The sequence below is a fragment of the Molossus molossus genome, unplaced genomic scaffold (genome assembly GCF_014108415.1).
Source record: "Molossus molossus isolate mMolMol1 unplaced genomic scaffold, mMolMol1.p scaffold_m16_p_7, whole genome shotgun sequence".
NCBI classification, from domain to species: Eukaryota; Metazoa; Chordata; class Mammalia; order Chiroptera; family Molossidae; genus Molossus; species Molossus molossus.
Genome location: NW_023425401.1, coordinates 92,629,973 through 92,648,225, shown reverse-complemented (window position 1 = coordinate 92,648,225; position 18,253 = coordinate 92,629,973). Strand labels below are relative to the sequence as shown.

General features: G+C 42.1%; 1 protein-coding gene across 1 annotated transcript in view; it reads right to left on the bottom strand.

Moving 5' to 3' along the window:
• The window catches only part of STRIP2 (striatin interacting protein 2), a 78,703-nt gene that overhangs the window by 42,055 nt on the left and 18,395 nt on the right, over nucleotides 1–18,253 (bottom strand). The window contains exons 10-17 of the mRNA XM_036247406.1: nucleotides 17,116–17,351; nucleotides 16,793–16,858; nucleotides 16,064–16,127; nucleotides 15,227–15,298; nucleotides 11,522–11,596; nucleotides 10,748–10,845; nucleotides 10,189–10,315; nucleotides 7,592–7,692 (exon numbers count right to left, since the gene is read on the bottom strand). Of these exons, the coding sequence (XP_036103299.1) occupies nucleotides 7,592–7,692; nucleotides 10,189–10,315; nucleotides 10,748–10,845; nucleotides 11,522–11,596; nucleotides 15,227–15,298; nucleotides 16,064–16,127; nucleotides 16,793–16,858; nucleotides 17,116–17,351 (839 nt within the window). The remainder of the gene's footprint in view (nucleotides 1–7,591; nucleotides 7,693–10,188; nucleotides 10,316–10,747; nucleotides 10,846–11,521; nucleotides 11,597–15,226; nucleotides 15,299–16,063; nucleotides 16,128–16,792; nucleotides 16,859–17,115; nucleotides 17,352–18,253) is intronic.

Sequence of the window (18,253 nt, the reverse complement as noted above, 5' to 3'; positions counted from 1 at the left end):
AAGGGAATACATTAGCACCAAACCAGCACTGCAAGAAATGTTAAAAGGACTGCTGTAATTAGCAGTAGAAATGAGAAGAAAAACTATAACCACACTAAACAAAAATGGCAATAAATAAGTACATATCAATAATCACCTTAAATGTAAATGGATTGAATGCTCCAATAAAAAGACACAAAGTAGCTGATTGGATAAAAAAGCATGACTCATCTAAATGTTGTTTACAAGAGACCCATCTCACAACAAAAGACTCTCATAGGTTGAAAGTGAAGAGATGGAAAAAAATTTTCCAAGCAAATGGAAAGCAAAAAAGAGCTGGGGTAGCAATACTCATATCGGATAAAATAGATTTCAAAATGAAGGCCATAACTAGAGACAAAGAAGGCCACTACATAATATTGAAAGGATCTATCCAACAGGAAGAGATAACCTTGATAAACATATATGCACCCAATATAGGAGATATATTAAAAATCTTCTGGAGGACTTCCAAGGAGAAATAGACAGCAATACAATCATAGCAGGGGACTTCAACACCCCGTTGACAGCACTGGATAGATCCTCTAGACAAAAAATTAGCAAAGAAACAGAGACTCTAAATGAAGCACTAGACCAAATGGATTTAATAGATATCTACAGAGAATTACACCCCAAAACTACAGAATACACATTCTTCTCAAGTGCACATGGGAAATTCTCAAAGATAGACCACACGATAGGACACAAACTAAGTCTCTACAAGTTCAAGAAGATTGAAATCATATCAAGCATCTTCTCAGATCACAATGGCATGAAACTAGAAATCAATAGCAACAAGAACATGCAAAGACATTTCAACACATGGAGGCTAAATAGCATGTTATTAAACAATGATTGGGTTACCGAGGAGATCAAGGAAGAAATTGAAAACTTCCTGAAAACCAATGAAAATCAACACACAACAACACAAAATCCATGGGATGCAGCGAAATCAGTTCTGAGAGGGAAGTTCATAGCACTACAGGCCTACCTCAAGATACAAGAAAAATTTCTAATAGACTCTCTAATGTCACAACTTAAAGAGCTAGAAAGCAAACAAAAAGAAAACCCCAGAGCCAGTAAAAGAAAGGAACAGTAAAGATCAGAGCAGAAATAAATGACATAGAGACCAAAATACAATTCAAAGGATCAATGAAACAAAGAGCTGGTTTTTCGAAAAGAAAAACAAGATCGATGGACCCTTAGCTAGACTCACCAAGAAACAGAGAGAACCCAAATACACAAAATCAGAAATGAAAGAGGAGAAGTAACAACCAACACCACAGAAATACAAAAGATCGTTAACAGCTACTATGAACAAATGTATGGCAACAAATTCTACAATCTAAGCGAAATGGACAAATTTCTAGAAACACAGTCTCCCAAAACTAGACCGGGAAGAGATAGAAAACTTGAACAGACCAATAACAACTAAGGAAATTGAAGAGGTAATCAAGACTCTCCCAGCAAACAAAAGCCAAGGCCCAGATGGCTTCACGGGGGAGTTTTACCGAACATTCAAAAAAGAACTAACACCCATTCTCCTCAAACTATTTCAAAAAATTCAAGAAGAGGAAGACTTCCAAACACGTTCTATAAGGCCAGCATAATTCTAATTCCAAAACCAGTAAAAGACACTACAAAGAAAGAAAACTACAGGCCAATATCCCTGATGAACATAGATGCCAAAATCCTGAACAAAATACTAGCAAATCGGATCCAGCAATACATCAAAAAAATTATTCACCATGACCAAGTGGGATTCATTCCAGGGGTGCAAGGCTGGTACAATATTCACAAATCAGTAAATGTGATACACCACATAAACAAAATGAAGAATAAAAACCACATGATCATATCAATAGATGCTGAAAAAGCATTCGACAAAATCCAGCATCCATTTCTGATAAAAGCAGTCAGCAATGTGGGAATAGAGGGATCATATCTAGACATAATAAAGGCCATATATGAAAGACCTACAGCCAACATCATACTCAATGGGCAGAAACTAAAAACATTTCCATTAAGAACAGGAACAAGATAGGATGTTCACTTTCGCCACTCTTATTTAACATAGTACTGGAAGTCTTAGCCACAGCAATCAGACATAAGGAAAAAATAAAAGGGATCCGAATTGGAAAGGAGGAAGTGAAACTGTTATTATTTGTAGATGACATATTATACATAGAAAACCCTAAAGACTCCATCAAAAATCTACTAGACTTAATAAATGAATTTGGCAAAGTAGCAGGATACAAAATTAACGTCAAGAAATCGACGGCATTCTTGTACACCAATGATGAACTCACAGAAAGAGAAACTCAAAAAACAATCCCATTTACCATCGCGCCAAAAAAATTAAGATACCTAGGAATAAACTTAACCAAAGAAGTAAAGGACCTATTTGCAGAAAACTACAGGACATTGCAAAAAGAAATAGAGGAAGATATAAAAAAGTGGAAGCACATACCCTGTTCATGGATGGAAGAATTAACATCATTAAAATGTCCATACTACCCAAAACAATCTATAGATTCAATGCAATCTCCATTAAAATACCAACAACATATTTCACAGAACTAGAACAAATACTTCAAAAGTTCATATGGAACCAAAAAAGTCCCCGAATAGCCACAGCAATTTTGAAAAAGAAGGACAAAGTAGGTGGGATCACAATACCAGATATCAGGTTATACTACAAAGCGACTGTAATCAAAACAGCCTGGTACTGGCACAAGAACAGGCATATAGACCAGTGGAACAGAACTGAAAACCCAGAAATGGACCCAAGGCAATATGCTCAATTAATATTTGACAAAGGTGGCAAGAGCATACAGTGGAGTAAAGACAGACTCTTTAATAAATGGTGTTGGGAAAATTGGACAGCTACATGCAAAAAAATGAAACTAGACCATCAACTTACACCATACACAAAAATAAACTCAAAATGGATAAAAGACTTAAATGTGACCCGTGAATCTATAAAAATTCTAGAAGAAAATGTAGGCAACAAAATTTCGGACATCATACGGAGCAGAATTTTCACTGATACATCACCTAAGGCAACAGAAACAAAGAAAAAAATGAACACATGGGACTACATCAAACTAAAGAGCTTCTGCACAGCAAAAGAAACAATCATCAAAACGGAAAGGCAACCCACTGTATGGGAGAGCATCATTGCCAATGATGTATCAGGTAAGGGGTTAATTTCCAATATATATAGAGTGCTCATACAACTCAACAAAAGGAAGACAAAGAACCCAATTAAAAAATGGGCAGAGGAGCTGAATAGACACCTCTCCAAACAGGACATACAAATGGCCAAGAGACATATAAAGAAATGCTCAACATCACTAATCATGAGAGAGATGCAAATTAAAACAACAATGAGTTATCACCTCACACCTGTCAGAATGGCCGCCATCAACAAATCATCAAACAACAAGTGTTGGCGAGGGTGTGGAGAAAAGGGGACTCTAATACACTGCTGGTGGGAATGAAGACTGGTGCAGCCACTATGGAAAACAATATGGTGTTACCTCAAAAAATTAAAAATTGAACTTCCATTTGACCCAGTGATCCCGCTTCTAGGAATATACTCTAAGAAGCCTGAAACACCAATCAGGAAGAATATATGTACCCCCATGTTCATAGCAGCACTATTTACAATAGCTAAGATCTGGAAACAGCCCAAGTGTTGAATGGATAAAAAAGCTGTGGTACATATACACAATGGAGTACTATGCAGCGGTAAGAAAGATCTCTTATCCTTTGAGACGACATGGAGGGACTTGGAAAGTATTATCCTAAGTGAAATAAGCCAAGCAGAAAAAGACAAATACCACATGATCTCACTTATATACGGAATATAATGAACATAACAGTCTGAGGAATATGGTAGACCCAGAAACATGGAAGTAGGGCACAGACTGACATCCCTCAGAAGAGGGGGTGGGGGGTGGGGGAGAGAGAAACCACAGAACTTATATGCATGTATGCATGACCAATGGACATGGACAACTAAGCCGGGGAAGGGGAGGGGCTGGGGTGGGGAGGGGGGGTGCCAATGGGGTAAAAAAGGAGAAATATGTGTAGCAAAAAAAATAAATAAAAATTAAAAAAAAAAAACTTCTATTCAAACAAAAGGCAACAATTTATTCCACTAGAAATGTTTACCTTTGTCCAAGAAACCCACAAAGATAAGCTAGGGAAAAAAGGGAGGAGAGGAGAGGGCAATGGCTCTATTTACAATGTTGCTCATCACCTTAATTCACTCTACTAGATTCTCCCAGGGTTGCCAGTTCTCCCCTGATGCTCTGTTAGGATAAACATTCTGGGCTGGCTTATCCACTCAACTACCCATCTCCCACTAACAAAGTCCCATGGCAAAGTAGGTGTTGGTAACCAGGAAATGGGGGTGGGAAATCAAAGATGGATTCATTCCAATCTCAGTGAACTGAATTCTAGCCTAAGAAGGCATAAAAGAAACTTACAAGTTTCTAGACTATCTAGATTGTAAAATCCATGAGGAAATTGTGCAATAATTGGCTGTGGGTGCTTTCAAGTTTCTCAGGGATTATGCAACAGTGAAATATACTATAGGTGGTACACAGGAAGACCATCTTATCCAGGCCAACCTTAGCAAATGGCATAGTCTGGCTCTATTATTCTTCCAACTCCAAATGATCATGATGGACACATACCGGATTGTTTGCCCTTCCTCTTCCAGGCCCATATGTGCCTTTAATTCCTGAACCCCACTTCCCCAGCCACAACTGATTGATCCAGGGGCAGACCTCTAACCTTGGAAATATGGAACAAGGATTGAGAGCCAATTACATCTCTGAGTGGCATGGGACAGGATATGTTTAGTTCATGTGGGCATATTTCACTAAGTGGCCTGGGAAACAGACACTACTATTTGCAAGTGAGAGAGGACACTGGAATGGAGGTACAGAGGCTTGGTGTCCATAGATAGAGGCGGAGGACTTCCTGGGCCCCCTACACTACAGACCATTCCTGAGGCCCAGAGCTGCATCCCTGTCCTAGGTTCCTCAAGATGACATACCTCCCATTTACCCACTAAGCATGAGCCATGTCTAGCTGGTTTTAGTTACTACAACTAAGGTTGACTGATACACACAGGTGCCTTCATGAAGTTGTGGCCCTTACCTAGCCCAACCCACACTTTCATTTTCCTTGGTAACCCAACTAGCAAGTCTTAGTGTTACTTTTAAGGGGGCCAGTACACAAGTCTCCTGTAGTTAGAAAAAAAAAAAACCCACAAATTCTCCAATGCTTCCTTCAAATCGGAAAGGTATTTAAATCACTCTCATATATGTCTGTCTTAACAAATGCTTATAAAAGCTCTACGATACAGTCAGAGGAGTATTATTTTCATTTTAAAGATGAAAAATACTATGGCTCAGAGAAATAAAGTGTCTTACTTAAGATTACATAGCTAGCAAATGACAGATCCAGGTCAGGAAACAAGATCTAATGACTTCAGGTTCCGTGTGTGTGTGTGTGTGTGTGTGTGTGTATGTGTTTTATTCTCAACTTTAAAAAAAAAATTTAATTGTATTTATTTTTTATTAATTTGTTTTTGTTACAGATGGTTCTCCTTTTTCCCCCATTGACATCCTCCTCCCCAGACCCCCCACCCCATCCCCAGCTTTGTTGTCTCTGTCCATTGGGTATGCGTACATGCATATAAGTTCTGTGGTTTATCTCTTCTCCTCCAACCCCACCTCCTCTGAGGCTTGTCAGACAAGTCTGTACCCCACCTCTATGTCTCTGGGTCAATTTTGTTCATCAGTTTGTTTAGTTCATTATATTCCACAAATAAGTGAGATCATGTGATATTTGTCTTTCTCTGCTTGGCTTATTTCACTTAGCATAATACTCTCTAGGTCCTTCCATGCCATCTCAAAGGATAAGAGATCTTTCTTTGTTATAGCTGTATAGTATTCTATTGTGTACATGTATCACAGCATTTTATCCACTCATCTACTGATGGACACTTGGGTTGTTCCCAGATTTTAGCTATTGTAAATAGTGCTGCTATGAACATAGGGGTACATATACTCTTTCGGATTGGTGTTTCAGGTTTCTTAGGGTATATTCCTAGAAGTGGGATCACTGGGTCAAATGGCAGTTTAATTTTTAACTTTTTGAGGTAACACCATAGTATTTTCCACCAGTTTGCATTCCCACCAGCAGTATACTAGAGTCCCCTTTTCTCCACTCCCTCACCAGCACTTGTTGTTTGATGATTTGTTGATGGCGGCCATTCTGATAGGTGTGAGGTAATACCTCATAGTGGCTCAGTGGTTGGAGCGTCGGCCTGTAGACCAGAGAGTCCCAGGTTCAGTTCCCGCTAGGGACACGTACCAAAACATTTTTTAAAAAGATGTGTGTGTGTTTTTAAACTACATATAAGCTGCCTCTCCATGGAAGAATTTAAGCAGTACTGACAGGCTGGTGAGGCAACATCTCCTAGCCCCTCTCCAGTCACTCTAAGTAATCAGACTTCTTACTTCTACTTTAGGAACTTTGCCTCTATTAAAGCACCTCTGGTAGACTCTACTGATTAACATGCTTCTAGTTCCCATGGAAGTAGCAAACTAAAGAACATGGATCTGCTTGGTAACCCCACCACCATCACACATCCCTACATTGCTGGAAGAGTGAAAAGCAATTTATATTCACAACAATTGTGATCAAAAAGCAATTTGTGCTTTGATCCTATCTTTGCTGCTTACTGAACAAGTCTCACTAGCATGTTAATCCTGAGCAAGTCAGTTAACCTAAGTTTCCTAATTGGTAAAATGAGAAATAAAACTTGTTGTAACACTGCTTAGCACTGTTTTGGAGATTAAATTAAATAATGGCTGTAAAAATAGTATAATTTTGTCCAGTTGGTGTGGCTCAGTGGTTGAGCGCCGACCCATGCATCAGGTAACCAGTTCGATTCCTGGCCAGGACACATGCCCAGGTTGTGGGCCTGATCCCCAGTGGGGGGCATGCAGGAGGTGGCCAATCAATGTTCTTTCTCATCAATGTTTCTCTCTCTCTCTCCCTCTCACTTCCTCTCTCTAAAATCAATAAAGAAAAAAAAATTTTTTTTAAATAGTATAATTTTAAAAACTACAAGTTGATTTAACTATTATTTACCTTCAGTTACAAATTCTATATAACGCTTTACAATTTACAAGTAGTGTGACTGATCCAACTTACAATTTATACTAAGATCAGGGCTGGCCAGACAAACAGGCTGTTTCATAAGAAACACCTTTTGGATCCTCTGCCATAGGGCTAAAATTTCATATTATAGTTTCATTACTTTTGAGTCATGACGTTTTTCAATTTTTAAAACTTTAAAAATACAAATATTTTTGTGACAAGGCCAAACCATACACCCCAGCAGCTAACACTTCAAGGACATTAAACAGTAATAGCTCTAAGATAGGAGGGACTTGGGACATCAGAACTGACAGGCTGAGAGACAATGTACTTTTCTCAATCATCCCAACTAGTCATTTGAAATAAAACTGCCCAGAGTCCATACCTGTTTTTAGCAGTGATGTAGGACAAAATATTTTGATTGAAGAACTTCAGGATCAATGGAATGCAGTTGGCAAATACCAAATGTTGTGATACATATTCAAACTGAATTAAAAGACCAAAGTGGAAAGGGTTGCTTATTTAGGGGAGAACAGAAGGTCTGTATGAAAAAGAGAGGCAAATATAAATCTAATATCCATTCCTAAAGATATCCACTGTCCACCTGTGTTACCTGTCTTCCTGCCTGGTAAGGAAAAGAATCATCTCCAGTTAGCCTATCCTACATGGAGGGGGACAATCTGCGGTGTTATGTATGTTGCAAACTCCTGACCAAAAACACAAAATATAAACAAGCAGAAAGAAAGCCCTATTACAGGTAAATAAAACTGCTCTGAAGTTTGCTCTTAAACTCAACAGGAAAGGAAGACAACCCTAAGGGAACTGTCTTCCACATCAAACCTCTGGCTCATAGTGTTTCATCTGTGATTGATATAGCAAGGACAGGTGCAACTTACTCACAGCAACTGCTGGCATCACTCAGCCAGCATGAAGATGACACATAATAACCAAATGAACTACTGGAATGTGGGTTCCAGTGCCAGTCTGTATGGTTCTTTGTACCAAGAATATCAGTATTTTAATGAATGAGTCAACAAGAGCCCTTCAGTCAACAGCTACTGCACTGAGAAAAATTCCAAGATCTCTCTGATGAGCTAAACACCAGAGCATAGGGGCTCCATTTTGCTCTCCTGAATCTGGAGGAGGTTTGTGTCCAGGAACACATAGCAGAGGCAGTGTCATGAAGTTATATCACCTGGATCTTGCCCTTGATACACTGAGGAGCATCAGATACAATTTACTCCAGATCCACAACCTAGACTACTGAGATAGTGCAGAAACTGGGTTGAAAACAGCAGAAAACTGTGCTATTTTAAATCCCCTAGCCATGGCAGCAAGCTAAACTGCCCTCTGCCTTTGGATGTGTGATTAGAGGTGGGGAGTAGCTGGTGCTGCCCATTTCTCTCTTCTGCTCAAATATTTTCTCTCTGGCAGCTGACCTAGTGTTTTTTCCCAAAGCCCCAGATGGAGGAGACAATATGTACTTTCTATCAAGTGATGGAAAACTTTTTTCCATTTGAAATGTGTCTGTAGCCTTGTCGGGATTCACTGACACTGACACACACTGGCAAGGCCTATCAAGCCTCCCATCTATCTGGCTGTTGATCCACATACTGCCCATCAAGAGAAGCAGACAGAAACATACATCCACAGTTCTCTGTTCTTTCTATCAGGAACACTATCTCCACTCTTACCAACTCCTCCCAGCCCTGCTGCTGCTCAGGAAACATTAGCAGAAGTGTGAGCACCCAAGATACTCTAACATATCCAGAGATGTCTCTGAATGTACTAAAGTGGAGAAACACACTGGTTGTATAGTCAAACTTGCCATGGACACAGACACTGCAGGGGCTTCCCTGCACTCTAAGGATCTGCTCTTCCACCAGCAAGCTTGGTTTTAACTTTGTAGGATGAAAATACAGTAGAGCCTCTCTGTTGGAATGAGAAGCCTCCTCTCCTCCCCATAGTCTCACCACAGTGACCATCTGTTCGCTGCTCCCATCTTCCCAGATACCTTGGCAATGCCTACAGAACCAAGTCTAAACTCCTTAGCATGGCAAACAATGCCTCTATAGGGAAGCAAGTTAACCTTTCTGAGCTTTGGTTTTCTTATCTATAAAACAGGGATAAAATATGACCTATCTCATAGGGTTGAGAGAATTTAAAGAGTGCCGGGCACATTATAGGTACTCAATAATTGTGTGCTATCATATGTGTTATGATCTGCTCCCTGTTGTCCCCTCCAGCCTCATGTATCACCCACCAGGCTTCCCCATCTCCCCCGACCCCAGGCAGAACTCCAGCAACATTTAATCAGTTTCTTAAGGTACCTGGCTCTCTCCTTCTGGACTTCACAAATTAGCTTTTCTGCTTGAAATGCTTCCTGTCTTTTTTCCTTGATAACTCCCACATTGTAGCTAACATCTCTTTAGGACTCAGGTTAGAAGTCAATTCACCACAGACTGGATTAGGTATTTTCATATCAGCCAATACTTACCGGTATCAAAACATTTCTCACTCTATAATTGGATATTTATGTATTTGTATCCTTTACAAGATCTCGAAGCCCTTAGGAGCCAGAACTATGCCGTATTTAAAATTATATCTCAAATGTTAGAAAGGTGCTTTACATATAGAAAACTATGCTCAACCCCCACTATTTTTGTAGAATGCTTGAATCCTGTCTTCCATTGCTTCAAAGTTGGCTGGGCATATTCCCAAGAAACTAGAGATGCCTACTCACAACCCTCAGATAATGTTCAAAGGACATATAGACATCTACACCTTTCTAGCATAGTTCCCCACATCCCACACCATACCTCCAACCCGAGCTTGTGCAACAGGTATTTTGATCCCCTGAGTGAGGCAAAGAAAAGGCTGAAAAATGCTCAGTTGGACTACAAGGGCCCTTGTGTCCCTTCTTTGGGAAACAGGGCCTAGAGAATACCTGAGACCTGCGGAGAAGCACTCCTAGCTGCTCACCTGGTAGATGTGATTCAGTTTGAAGTGTTTGAGGAGTAGCAGGAGCAGGGCAGAGATACTCTTTACAATGATCTCCTTGTGCCTGTTCACATCAATGCCCAACTTCATGCTCTGGAGAACAGTGATGCTATAATGGGGATAGGAGGAGTAAGTGTAGAGGGTGGCTTGAGAGAGCATTACATAGGTACACATTTGGATTGGATACAATATACACAAGGGAGCCAGAGCTTAGGAAACCTGAATTTCTGTGCTAGGAAAACCTCCCGAGTTCCTACTTATAAGCCTGTCTGGAGAAAAGCTCCTCTGATCTCTTTGTTTCTCTCTCTCCTTTGGCAAGCTCATCCCTTGGCAATGTCCACCCACATACCTGTGTAGCCAGTCACTGGAACTGATACTACCCTCTCTCAATTCTGAGCTAAAAAGAGTACAGCAGAAAACACTGCAGTGGAAAGGGGCTATTGAAGGGCGAAGGGAGAGCTCTTTGGAGATAATCCTTGTGTCCCTGTGGGGTGGGGTCTAAAGAGAACATGGAGACAAGACAGCTAGTTGAAGCACTCACGGCATCTCCTCAGGCAGGACATCTGCCAGAATATTGATTGAGTCTGTCTTAGCCTTGGAGGTGGGAGCTGCGGCCAGCAGAATCTTAAGCAGAGCAATCTGGAAAGTAGAAAATGAGGAATCCATCCCATTCAGCAAAGCTATTCTTCAACACCTCAAAAGCCCTATGAGGAGTGTTTTAAAGTCTTCCCCTAAGTCTTTCCTTCAATGACCAAATCTCCCCAGCCTCTAGAGGGGCAACCAGGTGTCTAAGTCCCCTGGGAAATTCAGGAGCCAGAAGGGAGCTTATAGGTTGCTGTGCTTCAAGACTGCTCTTTCCAAAGAGGAGGATGGAAGAAGCAAAGTGAGAGGGGCTATGCCTAGAAATAAAGTGAGAGCTATAAGCAAGATCTCACTTCCTCCACCCTTTTCCTTCCTCTAACCCTGACCATCAGCATCTTCACCATTCTTGGCTTGAGGCTACCTAGGACATAAAAGACCATAGCAGACCTCAGAGGGATGAGGGCCCCCAATACACCCTGCATAGACCCCATCTTAATCTCCTCCCCTTCAAAAGAAAAACTAGGGAGTACTGCCAAGTCCTCCTTCCTCTTGCAGGAGCCCTGAGGAAAGCTCAGAATTCTATCATGTTAGAGAAAGCCTTGCCTGAGGGGCAAAAGCCCAGAAAACAAGCTGAAGTAATAGACAACTCAGCTTGAAATGGCTCTCAGCTGTCTGTTCCTTGGAGCAAAGAAGGGCAGCTCCTTAGCATGTCCTTACCCCACCATCTCCTTACCATGTACTGGGGGAGGCTATACAGCATGCCCTGGTAGAGGATTTCACACGGCGTCTCTGGTACCACCTCTTCCCCCTATGGCAGGAAACCCACAGTTTACCCAGGCCATTTTCCGATTGACCAAAGGCTATGTGAAGTATGGCTTGAAAAGAGCATCAAGCTGGGAATCAGACATTGGGTAAGTTACTTTCCCTCTCTGGGTCCTAGTTTCCTCTTCTATAGATCAGTGGATGACCTCTGAGGGTGCTTCCAGCCCTAAAATCTATAATTCTGGTTTTCATATTATCTGGAGTCAATCCAAATTCTTTCCATGTCCCATGCTGGATCAGGAGTCAAAACTCCCAACTAAGAGATGGTTCAGACCACTGCTTTGCTGGACACATATGGACTTAACACAGGCTGCAGATATGCCTGGGACACTAGGAACAGACAACTCACACAGAGGCACTTCCCATGGTGTCAATCTGAGGCCATCTGAGAGCACTGAAATGCTCTGAAGCCAGTAAGGATAGGTAAGTGACTCAATAGAAGGGGTTAATAAGAGAGAGGGGTAATCTATGGCCTAGAGAAGCAGGAAGGAGTAGTGGCTGGTAAGCTCTCAGGTGTAAACTATTTTCTGTACTTCTCCAAAGCCCCTACAACATCCCTTTCTCCTTTCTGACCAGCCTCCTCATGCACAACTCTATCCTTTTGGTGACCACATCTAAGCCTTTTATCAGAGTAGGGAGACAGAGACCTCCAGTGCTCAAGAGGCTACTTTAGGCCACTGTCATCTTTGGCCAATGCAGTCCTTCCACACTTAAGGTCCCTCTGTTACAGGGCAAGGGTTACTGCCATAAGAACCTGAGGTAGGGAAAAGCAACTAAGCCCTTTTCTTATCCAACACAACTCAGCTACTGCTTAAATAAGCAAATCTTAATCGGGCATTTGATAAAGGCCGGCAATCCTGCATGCTTGACTTCCTGCTCTCCAAAAGGCCTATTTCATACCTTCTCCCCTTTCTCAAATCAACCCCCTTGCCCCACAGCCCCTCAATAGTTGCTAACCCTGTCTCATACTTCATGGAGAAAACAGAAACAATCAGACAGGCACACCCTTATCTTCTCATTGCCAATCCTACCAGAAAGTCTCCACCTTCCTTCTTCTTTTTAAAAAAATTCTCACCCAAGGATATTTTTCCATTGATTTTCAGACAGAGTGAAGGGGGGGTGGGGGGAGGAGAGAGGGAGAAAGAGGGAGGGAGAGAGAGAGAGAGAGAAACATCGATGTGAGAGAGACACATCAAGTGGTTGCCTCCCGCATGATCCCGACCAGGGCTGGGACTGAACTGCACCTGAGGTACAAGCCCTTGACTGGAATTGAATCCACGACTCTTTGGTCCATGGGCCAATGCTCTAACCACTGAGCAAACTGGCCAGGGCTCTTTTGTTTATCTATATCTATATCTATCTATCTATCTATATACACATACATACACACACACACACACACACACACACTTTTTTTTTTTTGTTAGAGAGAGAGGAAGGAGGAAAGTGATAGAAACATTGATGTGAGAGAGAAACATCAATTGGCCACCTCCAGCATGTCCCCCACTGGGGGTCAGGCCTACAACCCAGGCATGTGCTCTGACTGGGAATTGAACCAGGACCTCTTAGTCCCTGGACGACACTCAATCCACTGAGCCACACAGGCTGGGTGCCACCTTCCTTCTTGATACTAAGGATGAACCTCCTGTCCTCCTATCAAAGGCCAACCCTCCACTTATGCTTAGAATCTCACACTCCTTTCCTTTGTCAAATGCAATAGTTCTGTGATTACCCTCTCTCTCCGGGATCATCTCTTTCAGGACAAACACATACTTCAGTATCATCTAGCTTTAAAACACTTTCCCTTGACCTCACAACCTCCTTCAGCTACTGTACCTCTTCTATTCTCTTCACAATAAAACTTCTATGTTGTCTTTGTCAACTGTCTACCTCTTTTTGTTATATTCCTTTTTGAACACACCAACTAGGCTTCTAGCCCCATCACTTCACTTGAGATTGCTCTTTTCAAGGTCATCCGTTTTCTTCATGTTGCCAAATCCAGTGGACATTTATCAGCAGCATTTGACAGATGATCACTCCCTTCTTCTTCTTTATTTTTTTAATTAATCCTCACCCGAGGATATTTTTTCCCATTGATTTTTAGAGAGAGTGGAAGGGAAAGAGGGAGGGAGAGAAATGGAGAGAGTGAGGGAGAGGAAGGGAGAGAGAGTGAGTGAGAGAGAGAGAGAGAGAGAGAGAGAGAGAGAAACATCAATGCCTGAGAGAGACATCAATTGGTTGCCTCTCAGCACATGCCCCAACTGGGCCAGGGATCGAACCTGTAACCAAGGTACATGTCCTTCACAGGGAATTGAACATGAGACCTTTCGGTGCACGGGCCAATGCTCTAACCATTGAGCAACACTGGCCAGGGTCACCCCCTTCTTCTTTATAGACTTGTCTTTTTTTAGTTTTTATGGTATCACAATATCCTGGATTTCCTCCCACCTCCCTGAGTGTTTTTCTAAACCGTTGCTGGCACCTTTCCTGACTTACCCCACCCTCAACACATTAGTGTGCCTCAGGGTTTTGTCCTGGGTTTCATTCTCTTTTCCTATCTCCATTCCCTCCCTGGGTTATCTCAGCCAGTTCTATGGCTTTTAACACTGTCCATAAGTCAACTGTTCCCAAATTTATTTCTCTAGGCCAGATATATTAGACCCATATATCTAATCGCTTGGTTGTTCTACATAGGTGTCTAATGGATATTTAAAACTTACTATGACCAAAATAGAACTCTTGATAAAACAGAACTCCCATCTTGGCAAATGGTACTTATTCTTAATTCCTCTTTTTGCTTCTCACATCCAATTAAGTTGCAACTCTTGTCAGCTACACCTCCAAAATACAATCCAAATTCATCTACTTTTCCCTAGCTCCACAACTGTTACCCCAGTACAAGTCACCATCATCTTTCACCTCGACTACTGTAAGAGCTTCCTAACTGATCTTCCTACTTCCACTCTTTCCTGGTCCAGTCTACACACAGCAGCCAATGGTTTGTTTAAAAAGATAAATCAGATATCACTCTTCTATTTAAAATCTCCAAAGGCTTCACTTTGTATTGCAAATCAACTTTAAGCTCCCTATTTTGCTTACAGGTCCTGCACAAAATTGGTCTAGACCATCTCTCTGATCCCACCTCCTACAAGCCCACCCTTCCCCTGTGCTCCAGTGGGCCACACCACAGGAACAACCTTCATTCACTATCTCTAATACTCTGAGCTTGCTCTCACCTAGTTAAGGCTGTTCCCTCTGCTTGGAATGCTCTTTCCCCTGATGTTCCTATGGCCGCTCCTTCTTGTATCTCATATCTTGGCTTAACTGTTACTTTCTCAGAAGTCTACCTACCTTGAATACCCAATCTAAAATAGTCTACTACCTGCCCCTATCATGTAATTCTATTTAAATTTTTTTCATTATATCACCCACTCTCTGATAGTCTTATTTCCTTAATTATTTGTTTAGCTTTTTTTCTCTAACTTTAACATGTTGTGAAATTAGGGACCTTATCTTGCCTGGCACACAGTAAGAGCCTAAAAACATGCACACATACTCTGTGACAGCAGTGCAGATTCCCCCTGCCTTCTTCTTGTGAAGGACCTCCTTAACTCACCAAAGACATGGGGCACTTCTCCAGCTCTTCCTCATTCTTGATCTGAACATCTGCGATGGAGATGTATTTGTGCTGGGGAAGATAAGACATCAACAAGGAGCTGAGGGCCTTGATCACATGTGTACCAGCCTCTTGCTTAACTTCCACAGTGACAAGAAAAAGTTCTGTTTATGGGTCTGTCATCCCAAATAGGCCATGAGCTCTTTGAAGGCAGGAGTCTTACTCACCTTTGCATCATTAACACTGAGCAAAGTGCTTCCTATACAGTGCTTCTGTTTGTTCCATGTTTCCAAATTGTTGAAGAACAGCAAATACCTAAGCATTTGCCTTCAACCAAAATGCATGGGGAAGCCAGGAACAGACCCTTGCCCCTGGACCAATGCCCTGAGGATTCTGCTGCATGTGTACGTGTATATGGAGTGATGATGATGGGGTAGGGGAGAATTCAAGTCTGTACATCTTAGTCTTTGTGCTCACACACTTTAGACGTATAGTAGTAGCCTGCTACTCAATCCTGGGCCTTTGGAAATTAGTGATCCTATAGGGAGAGAGAAGTGAGAGGAAAGGAAGTGAGGAATGGGAAGAGTGAAAGGTGGGAGGAGGGAAAAGGAATGAGAGAAAGAAAGAAAAACTTTTTCATCTATCTGAACGTAGAAAACTGGTAAGTAGGGAGTGGCCCAATTTCTTCCTCTTTGGCCAAAATGCCTTCAGGGAAATGTAGAATAATAGATTCAGAATGTGTCTGGTAGAAGAGCCCCATCCAGTACCAGGACCCCACTAATCCAACTTGTCTTGATGGCTCACTATCCCTGAAGACTGAGTGCCCACCCTGGTCACCTGCTTTAGGGTCTTCACACTCTCGTGGATGGGCCTGGGTAATCCAACCAAGGTATCTGTGTCCCTGTGAAATGTAAGACACACTAGATTATAAGATTCAAAAGTATAATGAACCACTGATACCCCCTGGAGTCACACAGACCATGCCACTTTCAGCTTCTGGGTCCCCATAATTGCTTTAGGACACAGAAAGAATGGTATACAGAAATGTTCCTGAACATTAGGATTTTTGTATAGTCTTTTTAAGACTCACTTTGTTTGGGAGTGGTAGGTTACTACTTAAAAGGTCATGTAGCCCAATGACACTTTTGACTGTGAAACATCAGGTTTTGTAGAGGCCAGTGAGAAGGATTCATGAAGGTAGGGAGATGGGGGAAGACTGGGTCTGTTCTGAAGAGACATGTCTCTTCTTCACAGAATTCTGGCCCATTAGAGCAGAAAGGGCCCCTAGAGACCACGTAATCCAACACTCTTAACAGGAAGTTGAAGCCCCAGAGGGAAATGACTTGTTGCTCAAGGCCCTACACTAGCCAAGAGCATAAAAGTTCTAGGAAGCTGGAAGGAAAAAATTCCATGGAAAGAACCCAAAGTAGTTACTGGAAGTTGCTGAAGGCCTAGTAGCTCTAGGTTGCATCGTGACTAATGGGCAAAATCTCTCATTCCAAGCCACCCACTCCTCTGGCCCCATAAGAACCACTCTATAGCCATTCTGACCATTCAGTCACTTACTGCCCTAGAGTGAATCCGATGAACTTGTTCCTGCTTAACTCCAAGAAGTGCTCAATATCCTTCTGTCTGAGAGGATGGTGGAGAGACGAATCCCAAAGAGAAGAAAAACAAACCTTGAGAGAGAGAACCTTTCTGGGTTCCTACCCCTCCAATTGGAGGATTGGAGCAGTTAGGGGAAGAGAGCAGCCAAAAGAGGAACTTCAAACCTAGGAGTTCTGACTCCTAGACCAGTTTATTGTGCCTTGAATATACAGACCACTCCACCCTTGGTTTTCAGTGATTGAAACCCCAAAGTTCAGGGCCCCTGGTTCTATCAAACCTACCTGACCTTTGGGGCCCAGGGTAGGCCCTTGGGAAAAGCCACATGCTCAGCAGAGAGGGGTGCCTGTGAGGGTGGAGGTGGCACTAGAGGGTCTTGCTCTAGCAGGTCTAACTCTCCATCCAAGTTTCGTTCTCCATCACCAGCAGACTCCTCTTCCTCCTCTGTGGCAGGTTCCTCAGTCTTAAAGAGATCTCTTTCATTGTAAATGTCCAGGCTGTCCTGCTTAGTAAGGAGTTGCTAGGGGTGGGGGAAGGAAGGTATACAGAGATCTTACCCTGGGCATCTTTGTCTGAGGCCACCCCCTTCCCATGCGCTGTTAGAATTCAGGAAACATGGAGTAAGAAATCAGTTTTTGTGAGAATATCGCCTTCCCATCTCAACCCTACTGTCGCCACCAGGCCCAATCCCAGGACAACGCAGCTCTCAGACAACCATGCCAACAGACAAGGATCAGAGCATAGATAATCCCAAAGTCATAGCTACTTAGCTTTCAAAAAGAACTGATGTCATTTTTTTTAACCAGCATTTTCCTTCCTAATTATGCTCTGCTTAAGTGAACATTCAATTAGTTTGCCTTCTGTGGGCATACACCAGCTGGCTGACTGAAGAAGAAGAGGATAGAAGCTTGCTGCTAGGCAGAAGGAAGTGAGTTTGGAATTTTAAATCTTGTCACAGAAGAAAAAAGATTGGACAGAAATAGGCCAAAAAGTTAACAGTCAGTGCCTCTGGTTGTTAAGATTGTGGGTGATATTTTTTTCTCCCTTCTCATTTTATATTTGTTCCAAATTTTCTACAATGAGTAAGCATTACTTTGTAAAACAAAAAAATAAAGGTTAAACAAATCTCACTGAAGATAATGTAGGCTAGGTAACTGATTGTGACTATCTGGCTCTGACACCTGTAGTTGGTGAACTCAGGTAGATCAGGTAGGTGAGTTCATGAAAGCATGGTCAGGTCTCAGTGCAACTTGTCATTTTGACCTTTCCAGAGATGTAGACTATAATGAGAACCCTAACCTGTCATCTCTCAAATGTAAGCCTCTCGCTCCAGAACCAGACAAGAACGTGGTTGACTCACAGTAAATCTTTTTGCTGCTAAGAAAATAGAAAAGGCCCTGGCCGGCTTGGCTCAGCGGTTAG